Source organism: Drosophila subpulchrella, chromosome 3L (assembly GCF_014743375.2).
Source record: "Drosophila subpulchrella strain 33 F10 #4 breed RU33 chromosome 3L, RU_Dsub_v1.1 Primary Assembly, whole genome shotgun sequence".
Taxonomy (NCBI): domain Eukaryota; kingdom Metazoa; phylum Arthropoda; class Insecta; order Diptera; family Drosophilidae; genus Drosophila; species Drosophila subpulchrella.
Window position 1 is genome coordinate 14,553,443 of NC_050612.1, and position 14,283 is coordinate 14,567,725.

The following is a 14,283-nucleotide window of genomic DNA, read 5'->3' on the forward strand; positions in this document are numbered from 1 at the left end:
TAATGTTTTTACTCGGGGTAATAGTGGCAGGAGGCGTGGCAGTTCCCGTCATTATATACACAGCCGATGCCTTTAGTATCGCCAACAAGGAATGATGTCTAGCTGGGATCCTAATACTGGAGCAATAGCTTCAATTGGTTCTTCTTTTGGCCACTACATCACTGTTTCGGTGTTCTTCATCACGATCGGTGGTCTTAGCTTGATACTTAACCTAATCCCGATGAGTTAAAGCCCGAAGATATGTAGTGTTGGATAAAAAAAGATTAAATACTTTAATAATTAAAATATATTTTCTACTTTAAAGTTTAAAGGAATGATTTAAATTTTTACCGATCTGGTAGCCCCAATTTCACCTCTCATGAGTTTTAGCATAGACATCAACCGTGACCATTGGAATACTTTTGGTATATTTTAATAAATAAAAATTGGTATAACAAGTATATTTCTTAAAGCCGGATGGTATTATTTAATTCTGCGGTCACACTGACAACAACACAAGTTGTTTTGTTAAACATTTCTTAAATTTTAGCCTTTTCTTAAAACATGAGCTCGCCCACTAGTAAAAATGTTAGCGAAACGAATGGGAACAAGCCCAAGAAGTCGGGCAAAACGAATTCAAATGCAAAAAGCGGATCCATGGACACACGCGCTGAATTGGCAGACCTCATCAAAAAGAAGGCAGAGACTTCGGTGAGACACAATATAAACAAACCAGAAACCGAAGGAACTTATCATGATTATATCGTATGAACTGACAGGAACAACTGGCCAATCTGGAGCGACAGATCTACGCCTTTGAGGGGTCCTATTTGGAGGACACCCAGCTGTGCGGGAACATCATCCGCGGCTGGGAGCGCTACCTGACCTCCAACAAGGCCACCAATTCCAAGGCCGACAAACGGAATCGCAAGTTCAAGGAGGCCGAGCGCCTCTTCTCCAAGTCCAGCATTACCTCCATGGCTATATGTAATCGTAAGTGAGAGATATATCGAGAATGGCCCAGATCCGGGGGCGTACTAGTGTTCAGATCTTGCGTTTTCTTAAGATATTGGTATTTAAGTATTGCGCACGATACACTATCTATCTATGTAGATATTAAACTTTCTAAGAAAATATAATTATATTTATTAAATTACAGCTGAGCGAGCCAGCGAATCGGATTCCATTACCAATGAAGACTCCAGCGACAATCAGATCTCAATCAATCAGAACACAACAACGGCCCACGATGGAGCCACAACAATTAAGAGCACTCCGAAAGATGAAAAGGGTAAGGCTGGAAAATTCAAGTACTAATGTACACCACATTTCCTGTTATAACCTTAAAAATCCCTTGCGCTGTTACAGATTCACCCTCGCATCGAAATGAAGTTAGTCTGGTCTCCAGTGCCGGAGTGGTGGCAGGACCCGCGAGCAGTGGTGGGGTCAACTCGGGAAACAAAGATGTCCTTGGCACACCCACATCAAATACAAAGAGCAAATTATCCACCAACTCCAGTGCGACGGCGAAGAAGAGCGGACACATAAACAAGAAGATTCGACATCGATGATGACTGCTGCTGTAGGGTCCGCACGCTCGAACGACCCACTCCTTATGTTCAAAGTTTAGAAATTACAATTTGTACAAGTAATAAAACGTAAGTTGTTTTATTAATGAGCCATTTATTTCCTGAGATATCGTATAGCACCATTTGTGGTCTCATGATTGTTCACAAGTAAAAGCCTTAAGATGGATGGCTTTCTTCAGGGGGAGTTCATCTACAACCTCTTTCACAATAGAAATGTACACTTTTATTATGTGGGACCTTTGACAAGGGTTCCTTTTACAAAGAGAACTATTATAAAACCAAAAATGTTTCATTAGTAATGATAAATTTAATCACGGCCTAAAAAAAATTGTACAATTATTTCACTATCTGAATTTGTTTCAAACTTCGCTTAGTCACTCAAAAGAAATGTTTTTGACACCATCATTGAAATTTCTATTCATGTTTGATAAAAAACTTCATGCTTCTCGGTTAAAAAGTATGAAATGTTAAGAAAAGACTTTATTCGGCCTCATAAATTAGTGTCTCTACAAAGGAATGTTTGTACTGGATTGATAGTTATTCTAATCATTCTTATTTCTAGGAATCAGTGGCAATAATTAACCAGACTTAAAACATAACACTTATACGAGACATTCATAGAGTCTGTTTGATAAAAATTAATATTTAACTTTAGTAAGAGAAATAAAATAGAAAATGCCTTTGTAGATTTCTACACGCAGGATGGGCTCGGCTTCAAAATAGCAGGCTTGGGCTTGATTGATGAGATACGGATTCCCCAGTCGTAGTTCGAGTTACTCTGGACTTCATGCTGATGTCACTCCACTGGTGATTTGGAAATATTCTAAGATAAAATTTTTAATTTTAACCTTAATTTCAACAAAGGAAACTTCGTTTTAAAAAATTTTAAGATTTGAGATAATATTTTGCCGAATTTAAAGTTACTTACTGTGTCTTTAATAGTTTTAGCGTATTGGATCGTAGAATAAAAACCACAAATATGATAATACCCTGAGACCAATTGAGGTAATCTGCTACTAGAAACGCCTTGGCCCAAATCGTATTCTGCACCAAGTAGGAGATTATCTCTAAGCTCCACGTCAACCCCATGACGATAAAGAGCCGCAGAAATAGTGCGTAACTGGAATGGATTTATGAGAGGCATTTTAAGGATATATCTTATGTAATATTGCTTTATTACTTGTGTTTGTCCGATTTCAGCTTCTGCTTTCTGCCATCCTTGCGGGCGAATTTCCTCAGTTCCATCTTTGATCTTATTAAAGGTATGGCCATCAGGATAAACATGGTCATGTTGAAGAGAATCAGCACTAATATCGGTCCAAAGAAGTAGAGCATAGCAGACCAACTTTCAGCTGGAAAAGAAAACGTGAGGTTAACTTCTTCAAATTGGAGTGCAATTGAAACTCACTGTCGATCCAACAAAAGCCTCCGGCGCCCATAAGAGGATTCCAATCCTCGTTCGCTACGAACTTATCCGATAAATAGGTGCCTCCGGTCAGGGCCACCGACATTCCCCACGCGTAGCAATTGTAGGCCAAAAACCGATTTTCTAACACAAAGACGCCTTTCATCCCATTCCAGAGGTCCAGGCTGATTACAGAAAGCCAGAAAAAGGCAGCCATGACGAAAAAGTAGCCCAGGAATGCTAACGAGTAAACCAAGAAAATATGTAAACGTTTTTATGATCCTTGGTCATATAGTCGCTAATATCTAACCTGCTGTTTGGCAGATCCCGGTCGTTAAGTGCCACAAGTCAAGAAGCAGGAACAAGTAGGCCATAAAAAGGCTGGCCATGTAGCAAACAAAGCATTTGCCATACAACTTTCTAAGTTTCTTAACGAAGAGATAAACGCCGATCGTAAGAACCATGCATGTCAACGATAGGATCAGCACTATGGGAAGATAAATTCGTCAGGGAGGATTTAAGAAATAATGATTTATATATTACCAACTGTCTGTTCAATTTTGGACGGCAATTTTGGGCAGTGGTGAGGTGCAATTCGAATATTACCGTCTGTGAAGTTAAGATGCTGAAGGCAGTATTCCGCCTTGTTCAGGTGCACGTTGTCAAAGTGGCGTAAGAGAATTTCATTCTAGAGAAGGACTACACCGATTAAACTGGTCTAATTTTTTATATTTATTAATGAAGCAAACCTCAAACAATGTGAATTTGTGCATTTCTTCTTGGTGATCTAGGTAGTACAAATCGCCTTCCTCACAGGGCTTGGGCAAGTCCCACTGCACCACTAGATCTTCTCTATAGTGCATTTTAACCACCGACCCGTTGTTGAGGGTTACGTTCAGGAAAGGATCGACATTACTCAGCTGATCCGTTGTCGTGTTACTGTAACAGTGACCGCCTAGTATTATTTGGTTATGGGGGCAGCAAAACCTGACGCAGGGCCTCAGTTTGCAGACACATCCTCTTATGTGGCTCGCTACAGCCTCCTTAGATCCGTTGGCCAGAAGCTTAAAGTCATATTCACCCGTCAAATAGGAGGGAATGAGTAGGTTCTCATATAGGTATGAGCCATTTGAGAATCTTTTTCCATCCGAGATATCTACTGTGTCGAAGAAATCACAGTCGATAATCTCACCATTGGATTGCAGCACAAACAATAGAAATGCAGTAAAAAATCCAAACAGTAGTTTCATTTTATATCGTTACACAGACTATTCCTAAGTACTTATTATATTTTTGAAAATAAATATGATTTCTTTACTTCGAAACCTTTAACAATTTTTTGTAGACGGAAAGCTTTAACTACAATGTACGGAGTCAAAACTCTGTGTTTCCGACAAAAGTTTTTAAAAGACTAATCCAAATCATAAATTCTGCCAGTCTGCAAGAGAAAATCTGACCAAGAATAATTTTGTTGAATCATCATTTATGCAATCATCAGTCGGAAATAAATTCTAAAAAAAATTTTGTTTTTCAAAATAAGTAAAAAACAAGAAAGAACGCTATAGTCGAGTGCCTCGACTATCAGATACCCGTTACTCAGCTAAAGGGACCAAGGGGAAATGGAAATAAGCAAGCAGCAAAGCAAGACTGAAATGCGCCACCTACCGGCGGTAGACAGAAGAATGCTATAGTCGAGTGCCTCGACTATCAGATACCCGTTACTCAGCTAAAGGGACCAAAGGGAAATGGAGATAAGCAAGCAGCAAAGCAAGACTGAAATGCGCCACCTACCGGCGGTAGACAGATTTAAGCGTTATGGGCGTTAGGGTGGGCGTGGCAAATTTTTTTTGGGTCAACCGATAAGTATTGATGAGACCAAACAGTTCAGTTAAAATTTTGTATCTAGCATGAAAATTGTGGGCGCCACAGGTTTGGGCGGTTTGTGGGCGTTAGAGTGGGCGCGGCATATTCGCGTAACAAAATTGCGCTGCTTACAAAGCTACGGAATCTAAATCTGAGATCCCGGTTCTCTATCTTTGATAGTTTCCGAGATATCCACGTTCATATTTACGATTTTTTGAAGTTTGGGGGTGGTTTGTGGGCGATAAAGTGGGCGTGACAAACTTTTTTTTGGGTCAATCGATAGGTATTGATGAGAACAATACATTTCAGTTAAAATTTGTATTCTAGCATCAAAACTGTAGGAGCCACAGTTTTGGGCGGTTTGTGGGCGTAAAAGTGGGCGTGGCACTCTACTGAAACAAACTTGCACTGCGTAAGAAGCTCAGGAATCTGCACGCCAAATCTCAATAGCCTAGCTCTCATAGTTTCCAAGATCTCAGCGTTCATCCGGACAGACAGACGGACAGACGGACAGACGGACAGACGGACAGACGGACATGGCTAGATCGACTCGGCTAGTGATCCTGATCAAGAATATATATACTTTATGGGGTCGGAAACGCTTCCTTCTGCCTGTTACATACTTTCCGACGAATCTAGTACACCTATCCCTCGCTTTGCGTCGTTTCGTTTTGCGTTTTTTCGAAGTTGCGTCGCTTCCTAATTATAACTAATTTTCATAGTGCGTCGTTAGATTTTCGATGTTGCGTTGTTTTGGGATGAAGTCGTTAATATGTTTTTAAAGGGTGGCAACACCTTAATTCCGCTACGCAATTAAAAAGCGTGAATTACTTTTTTTGTTTCGGCTTACTTATTCAATTTGCTTACTTGATGTAGTGTCATTGTAAGCGTCACTTGGGAGAAACGCGCTCGAAATAAAGTTACTTGTGAAATAAAATCAAATCAACCTGAGTCTACAAAATAAGGTAAATATTTTTCCATTTTATTTATTGATAAAGCTGTATTATTTCATAATTGAGTATGTAATTGAAGAATTTATTTTGTTTTAGTTTCTTTTTGTTTTTATATCTATAATATTTAATACAAAGAAATGATATTTTGGTTTTTTTTTATGATTTTGCTCAATTTTCTTTTTAAAAAGTAGTATTTTTGTAACCCTGGAACCCATCTTCAAACTTTACATGGTTTGCTATAGAAAATCCTAATTCACTTTGCGTCGTATTTTTTTGGAACGTATCCCCGACGCAAAGCGAGGGATAGGTGTATACCCTTTTACTCTACGAGTAACGGGTATAAAAACCGCGGATACAGTATAATGAGAATACGCAACCATTGTTCTTAGTAATTATGTTAAGACATACCGAATATAATTATTTAATTTAAAATACATTTCTTTAATCTTATGTAAAAGTAAAATCAGTGCAAAAAGAAAATAAATGGAACCACAGTTGCTTGGTTTAATCTACGAATAATTTTTATGTGTACTGATAAGTACGGCGACTTCCACAATCATTTTTAAGAATTCTTTTTTTAACGTCATTCTGAGTCACATTATTATAACTTTTACACTGGCCGGACTGTAGTGAGGGGACAGAGGGTTTTGAATTTAAACGGAAGCAGGAACGATTCTGAGCTCTTAATTTAACAAACTTAAAGCGGACTTCATAGAGTTTCATATGAAGTTTAAGTACAAACTGTACTCTGCACAGTGGTCGGGCTTGTATGGAGCCGCGGCCATAAATACTTCTAGATGTGCTACCGCTATGAAACTTTCACCAAAAATCTATAAAAATATTATAAATATATAGTAAAAAAATTGACCAGATCGTACAATTGTATCCTGTAGCTTCCTTGGGAACGATTTCCTCAGTAATTGCGCTTACTGGAGAAAGCAGTCATAAGTTCAGTAAATTCATAAATTCAGGCTGATATTTTTACTGTAAGTTATTTAACAACCTAGATCTATAATACCTGCATGTATGGGTGTAATTACTTATTTCCACCCCCACGCACACCCTCTCAGATAACAGACAAAAAGCTTAAGATATATACAAATATTTTTAATGTGGAAAACAAACAACAAAACAAAATCATATTCTTTTTAAATTGTTTCATTAAGTAATGAAGTAGTTGACTCTAGTAGCGTTGATTTTTGGTTGTAAGTAATTTTTCTTTGTCCAGTTATACATATATGGATCAGAGCTTAAAAGCAATCTGTTTAACAAATCTGTATTTCACGACTAATATTAGTTACTTTTGGTGGCAAGGAGTATTTTATAATTATAGTTTCCTCGCACTCCAGCCAATCAGAATTTTTGTTAAGAAATCTCTCTTTATTCCGATTAGCAATCTGAAAAAAACGATGCCAGCTTTTTACAAATATAGCTTATTTGTGATTGGAATTCGTCCAAATTCGGCTCATATCCCTTATTTCTTATGTCCTTAATTAGGGCATCCAGTACATTTTTAAATCTTTCCGCAAGTGTGCCAGATTCCTCAATCCAAATGTTAAAAACATAATTTCGAGTATACTCGCTTTGAATTTGGGTACCTGAGAAAATAATTAAATAATCAAACAAAAAAATAATCTCAAAACATAAAACACATAACAAATAACGCAAAAACAACAACAAACTACAACGGCAACAACAACATAACAGACACAGAACAAACAAGGAAGAACGCTATAGTCGAGTACCTCGACTATCAGATACCCGTTACTCAGCTAAAGGGACCAAAGGGAAATGGAGATATGCAAGCAGCAAATCGAGATTTAAGTGCGCCACCTACCGGCGGAAGACAGATTTAAGCATTGTGGGCGTTAGGGTAGGCGTGGCAAATTTTTTTTTGGATCAATCGATAGGTATTGACGAGACCAATACATTTCAGTTAAAATTTGTTATCTAGCATAAAAATTGTGGGCGCCACAGGCTTGGGCGGTTTGTGGGCGTTAGAGTGGGCGTGGCATATTCGCATAACAAACCTGCGCTGCGTACAAGGCTACGGAATCTAAATCTGAAATCCCAATACTCTATCTTTGATAGTTTCCGAGATATCCGCGTTCATATTTACGGTTTTTTGAAGTTTGTGGGCGGTTTGTGGGCGTAAAAGTGGGCGTGGCAATTTTTTTTTTTGGGTCAATCGATAGGTATTGATGAGAACAATTCATTTCAGTTTAAATTTTTACTCTAGCATCAAAACTGTAGAAGCCACAGTTTTGGGCGGTTTGTGGGCGTTAGAGTGGGCGTGGCACTCTACTGAAACAAACTTGCGCTGCGTAAGAAGCTCAAGAATCTGCTCGCCAAATCTCAATAGCCTAGCTCTCATAGTTTCCAAGATCTCAGCGTTCATCCGGACAGACAGACGGACAGACGGACATGGCTAGATCGACTCGGCTAGTGATCCTGATCAAGAATATATATACTTTATGGGGTCGGAAACGCTTCCTTCTGCCTGTTACATACTTTCCGACGAATCTAGTATACCCTTTTACTCTACGAGTAACGGGTATAAAAAGTGCGTCCCTCCTAGATAGAGCTGCTGAAAAATAAAAGAGGTTATGTTGAATTCTGCAATGGCAAATGTGCAGACGCAGGTTGTCGCAGCTGAAGTCAACATTTTTATACCCGTTACTCGTAGAGTAAAAGGGTATACTAGATTCGTCGGAAAGTATGTAACAGGCAGAAGGAAGCGTTTCCGACCCCATAAAGTATATATATTCTTGATCAGGATCACTAGCCGAGTCGATCTAGCCATGTCCGTCTGTCCGTCTGTCCGTATGAACGCTGATATCTCGGAAACTATAAAAGATACAATACTGGGATTAGGCATGCAGATTCCTGAGGTTCCTGCGCAGCGCAAGTTTGTTTCAGAAGAGTGCCACGCCCACTCTAACGCCCACAAACCGCCCAAAACTGTGGCTCTTACAGTTTTGATGCTAGAACAAAAATTTTAACTGAAATGTGTTGTTCTTATCAATACGTACCGATTGACCTAAAAAAAGTTTGCCACGCCCACTTCAACGCCCACAAACTTCAAAAAATCGTAAGTATGAACGCGGATATCTCGGAAAATATCAAAGATAGAGAAACGGGACTTCAGATTTAGATTCCGTAGGCTTGAGCGCAGCGCAAGTTTGTTACGCCAATATGCCACGCCCACTCTAACGCCCACAAACCGCCCAAATCTGTGGCGCCCACAATTTTCATGCTAGATAAAAAATTTTAACTGAAATGTATTGGTCTTGTCAATACCTATCGATTGATTTAAAAAAAAGTTTGTCACGCCCACTCTAACGCCCACAAACCGCTCAAGCCTGTGGCGCCCACAATTTTCGTGCTAGATAAATATTTTAACTAAAATGTATTGGTCTCGTCAATACCTATCGATTGATTTAAAAAAAACTTTGCCACGCCCACTCTAACGCCCACAACGCTTAAATCTGTCTTCCGCCGGTATCTCCATTTTCTTTTGGTCCCTTTAGCTGAGTAACGGGTATCTGATAGTCGAGGTACTCGACTATAGCATTCTTCCTTGTTTTGATTTCTATTCAAGTCCAGCATTACCTCCATGGCTATATGTAATTGTAAGTGAGAGATAATCGAGAATGGCCCAGATCCGGGGGCGTACTAGTGTTCAGATCTTGCGTTTTCTTGAGATATTGGTATTTAAGTATTGCGCACGATACACTATCTATCTATGTAGATATTAAACTTTCTAAGAAAATATAATTATATTTATTAAATTACAGCTGAGCGAGCCAGCGAATCGGATTCCATTACCAATGAAGACTCCAGCGACAATCAGATCTCAATCAATCAGAACACAACAACGGCCCACGATGGAGCCACAACCATCAAGAGCACTCCGAAAGATGAAAAGGGTAAGGCTGGAAAATTCAAGTACTAATGTACACCACATTTCCTGTTATAACCTTAAAAATCCCTTGCGCTGTTACAGATTCACCCTCGCATCGAAATGAAGTTAGTCTGGTCTCCAGTGCCGGAGTGGTGGCAGGACCCGCGAGCAGTGGTGGGGTCAACTCGGGAAACAAAGATGTCCTTGGCACACCCACATCAAATACGAAGAGCAAATTATCCACCAACTCCAGTGCGACGGCGAAGAAGAGCGGACACATAAACAAGAAGATTCGACATCGATGATGACTGCTGCTGTAGGGTCCGCACGCTCGAACGACCCACTCCTTATGTTCAAAGTTTAGAAATTACAATTTGTACAAGTAATAAAACGTAAGTTGCTTTATTAATGAGCCATTTATTTCCTGAGAAATCGTATAGCACAAGTATTACCATTTGTGGTCTCATGATTGTTCAGAAGTAAAAGTAAGGAAAAGCCTTTAGATGGATGGCTTTCTTTTATTTTTTTTTTTTTATTATGTGGGACCTCTGACAAGTGTTCCTTTTACAAAGAGAATTATTATAAAACCCCAAACGTTTCACTAGTAATGATAAATTTAATCACGGCCTTAAAAAATTTGTACCATTATTTCATTATCTGAATTTGTTTCAAACTTCGCTTAGTCACTCAAAAGAAATGTTTTTGACACCATCATTGAAATTTCTATTCATGTTTGATAAAATACTTCATGCTTCTCGGTTAAAAATGTATGAAATGTTAAGAAAAGACTTTATTCGGCCTCATAAATTAGTTTCTCTACAAAGGAATGTTTGTACTGGATTGATAGTTATTATAATCATTCTTATTTTAGGAATTAGTGGCAATAATTAACCAGACTTAAAACATAACACTTATACGAGACATTCATAGAGTCTTTAGTAAGAGAAATAAAATCATGGATAAAATAGAAAATGCCTTTGTAGATTTCTACACGCAGGATGGGCTCGGCTTCAAAATAGCAGGCTTGGGCTTGATTGATGAGATACGGATTCCCCAGTCGTAGTTCGAGTTACTCTGGACTTCATGCTGATGTCACTCCACTGGTGATTTGGAAATATTCTAAGATAAAATTTTTAATTTTAACCTTAATTTCAACAAAGGAAACTTCGTTTTAAAAAATTTTAAGATTTGAGATAATATTTTGCCGAATTTAAAGTTACTTACTGTGTCTTTAATAGTTTTAGCGTATTGGATCGTAGAATAAAAACCACAAATATGATAATACCCTGAGACCAATTGAGGTAATCTGCTACTAGAAACGCCTTGGCCCAAATCGTATTCTGCACCAAGTAGGAGATTATCTCTAAGCTCCACGTCAACCCCATGACGATAAAGAGCCGCAGAAATAGTGCGTAACTGGAATGGATTTATGGGAGGCATTTTAAGGATATATCTCATGTAATATTGCTTAATTACTTTTGTTTGTCCGATTTCAGCTTCTGCTTTCTGCCATCCTTGCGGGCGAATTTCCTCAGTTCCATCTTTGATCTTATTAAAGGTATGGCCATCAGGATAAACATGGTCATGTTGAAGAGAATCAGCACTAATATCGGTCCATAGAAGTAGAGCATAGCAGACCAACTTAGAGCTGGAAAAGAAAACGTGAAGTTAACTTCTTCAAATTGGAGTGCAATTGAAACTCACTGAAGATCCAACAAAAGCCTTCGGCGCCCATACGAGGATTCCAATCCACGTTCTCTACGAACTTATCCGATAAATAGGTGCCTCCGGTCAGGGCCACCGACATTCCCCACGCGTAGCAATTGTAGGCCAAAAACCGATTTTCTAACACAAAGACGCCTTTCATCCCATTCCAGAGGTCCAGGCTGATTACAGAAAGCCAGAAAAAGGCAGCCAAGACGAAAAAGTAGCCCAGGAATGCTAACGAGTAAACCAAGAAAATATGTAAACGTTTTTATGATCCTTGGTCATATAGTCGCTAATATCTAACCTGCTGTTTGGCAGATCCCGGTCGTTAAGTGCCACAAGTCAAGAAGCAGGAACAAGTAGGCCATAAAAAGGCTGGCCATGTAGCAAACAAAGCATTTGCCATACAACTTTCTAAGTTTCTTAACGAAGAGATAAACGCCGATCGTAAGAACCATGCATGTCAACGATAGGATCAGCACTATGGGAAGATAAATTCGTCAGGGAGGATTTAAGAAAGAATGATTTATATATTACCAACTGTCTGTTCAATTTTGGACGGCTCTTTATAATTCAGCATTGGGCAGTGGTGAGGTGCAATTCGAATATTACCGTCTGTGAAGTTAAGATGCTGAAGGCAGTATTCCGCCTTGTTCAGGTGCACGTTGTCAAAGTGGCGTAAGAGAATTTCATTCTAGAGAAGGACTACACCGATTAAACTGGTCTAATTTTTTATATTTATTAATGAAGCAAACCTCAAACAATGTGAATTTGTGCATTTCTTCTTGGTGATCTAGGTAGTACAAATCGCCTTCCTCACAGGGCTTGGGCAAGTCCCACTGCACCACTAGATCTTCTCTATAGTGCATTTTAACCACCGACCCGTTGTTGAGGGTTACGTTCAGGAAAGGATCGACATTACTCAGCTGATCCGTTTTCGTGTTACTGTAACAGTGACCGCCTAGTATTATTTGGTTATGGGGGCAGCAAAACCTGACGCAGGGCCTCAGTTTGCAGACACATCCTCTTATGTGGCTCGCTACAGCCTCCTTAGATCCGTTGGCCAGAAGCTTAAAGTCATATTCACCCGTCAAATAGGAGGGAATGAGTAGGTTCTCATATAGGTATGAGCCATTTGAGAATCTTTTTCCATCCGAGATATCTACAGTGTCGAAGAAATCACAGTCGATAATCTCACCATTGGATTGCAGCACAAACAATAGAAATGCAGTAAAAAATCCAAACAGTAGTTTCATTTTATATCGTTACACAGACTATTCCTAAGTACTTATTATATTTTTGAAAATAAATATGATTTCTTTACTTCGAAACCTTTAAAAAATTTTTGTAAACACAGAAACACGGAAAGCTTTAACCAATGTAAGGAGTCAAAACTCTGTGTTTCCGACAAAAGTTTTTAAAAGACTAATCCAAATCATAAATTCTGCCAGTCTGCAAGAGAAAATGCAACCAAGAATTAGCTTGTTTAATCATCATTTATGCAATCATCAGTCGGAAATGAATTCTAAAAAAAATTTTTTTTTTCAAAATTTGTAAAAAAAACACCGCGGATAAAGTATAATGAGAATACGCAACCATTTTTCCTAGTAATTATGATAAGGCATACCGAATATAATAATTTAATTTTAAATACATTTCTTTAATCTTATGTAAAAGTAAAATCAGTGCAAAAAGAACATAAATGGAACCACAGTTGCTTGGTTCAATCTACGAATAATTTTTATGTGTACTGATAAGTACGGCGACTTCCACAATCATTTTTAAGAATTCTTTTTTTTAACGTCATTCTGAGTCACATTATTATAACTTTTACACTGGCCGGACTGTAGTGAGGGGACAGAGGGTTTTGAATTTAAAAGGAAGCAGGAACGATTCTGAGCTCTTTATTTAACAAACTTAAAGCGGACTTCACCAGTTTACAAGAGTTTCATATGAAGTTTAAGTACAAACTGTACTCTGTTAAAAAAATGTTACTATAAAAAAAAGGTCCATAAAGTTCAGCAATGAGGAGAAATAAAATAAATAAATTAATTAATTAATTAAAATTAATTAGTTTTGGGAATTTTTGAATTGAAAATCGAGTTATCGCCAATAAAGCTTTGAGCATAGTTCTTATCACGGACAGACCACATTTATTGCAGCACATAATTGTTTGACTGATATTTTCTATATATAACTGCACTATTTCAATCGACCAAGTAAATAAAAAAATAAAACCATTAAAATTTTTGTTAAATCGGCGCTTGAAAAGTTAAAAGTTGACAAATGGTCACACTATCCCCAGAGAAATCATAATTTCAACAGAGGTAAGCGAGTTCGTATAACTGCCGTTTTGGTGGGCACAACTCTCTATAGTAATTTCCATTGAGTGTTGTAAGTCCAAGGTGTTAAATTAAAATAGTTATACACGATTTTATTTGAATTTGTTTAACCACAATCAATGAATGTAATTTACCTTTCAAATGTGGCAGGTTAGGCGTTAAGAAATCTCCGGTTGTACCATCATAAGCCACTACGGAATTGCGAAGAATCTCGATTTCATGTTGAGTGTGAAACCTAATTTCAGAACTAAGATTAGTTTGAGCATTAGGGCGGCTTTAATAGACTAAGCTCAATTGAGATAAGAATTTTTTGTCTGATAATATGGGTACTTTTATTATTTTTATTTTTGCGAAAATAACATTAATTTTTATATTGAGTATTTAATCTACTTACCAATAAACCAAATTCCAACTCAGTATTAAAACACTTTGAATATTATATACATAAATGGATTTAGAGTACTTTATGACATTTACTTTATTCTCATTTCATATTATTAACGAAAAAATGTACATAAAAACGTTACTGCTGCTTTGGTTT

The 14,283-nt window shown here is 38.0% G+C and overlaps 3 protein-coding genes and 1 long non-coding RNA gene across 5 annotated transcripts; 2 read left to right on the forward strand and 2 right to left on the reverse strand.

Moving 5' to 3' along the window:
• Nucleotides 1-482: 482 nt before the first annotated feature.
• On the forward strand, nt 483-2,467 carry LOC119554802 (chromatin modification-related protein MEAF6). 2 transcript variants are annotated; one of them, XR_005219840.1, is made up of 5 exons: nt 483-690; nt 759-972; nt 1,139-1,270; nt 1,348-1,637; nt 2,256-2,467. XR_005219840.1 is itself a non-coding variant. In XM_037865852.1 (4 exons), the coding sequence occupies exons 1-4, from the start codon at nt 544-546 to the stop codon at nt 1,548-1,550; spliced, it is 696 nt and encodes a 231-aa protein (XP_037721780.1). In that variant the 5' UTR covers nt 483-543; the 3' UTR covers nt 1,551-1,665. The 2 variants fall into 2 exon arrangements, 1 of the variants encoding a protein (XP_037721780.1); XM_037865852.1 differs by lacking the exon at nt 2,256-2,467 and having other exon boundaries at nt 1,348-1,665.
• Nucleotides 1,691-4,226, reverse strand: LOC119554803 (G-protein coupled receptor Mth-like). The gene is made up of 7 exons (XM_037865854.1): nt 3,723-4,226; nt 3,517-3,661; nt 3,284-3,460; nt 2,977-3,213; nt 2,749-2,920; nt 2,497-2,688; nt 1,691-2,391 (listed from the first exon to the last, which is right to left on the reverse strand). Exons 1-7 carry the CDS (start codon nt 4,221-4,223, stop codon nt 2,283-2,285), a joined length of 1,533 nt encoding a protein of 510 aa, XP_037721782.1. The 5' UTR covers nt 4,224-4,226; the 3' UTR covers nt 1,691-2,282.
• Nucleotides 4,227-9,586: 5,360 nt separating this feature from the next.
• On the forward strand, nt 9,587-10,945 carry LOC119554804. The gene is made up of 3 exons (XR_005219841.1): nt 9,587-9,718; nt 9,796-10,085; nt 10,677-10,945. It is a non-coding gene; the product is annotated as an uncharacterized LOC119554804 (long non-coding RNA).
• LOC119554801 (probable G-protein coupled receptor Mth-like 2) lies at nt 10,695-12,789 on the reverse strand. The gene is made up of 6 exons (XM_037865851.1): nt 12,156-12,789; nt 11,938-12,094; nt 11,398-11,634; nt 11,170-11,341; nt 10,918-11,109; nt 10,695-10,812 (listed from the first exon to the last, which is right to left on the reverse strand). Exons 1-6 carry the CDS (start codon nt 12,654-12,656, stop codon nt 10,704-10,706), a joined length of 1,368 nt encoding a protein of 455 aa, XP_037721779.1. The 5' UTR covers nt 12,657-12,789; the 3' UTR covers nt 10,695-10,703.
• Between the last annotated feature and the right edge of the window lie 1,494 nt (nt 12,790-14,283).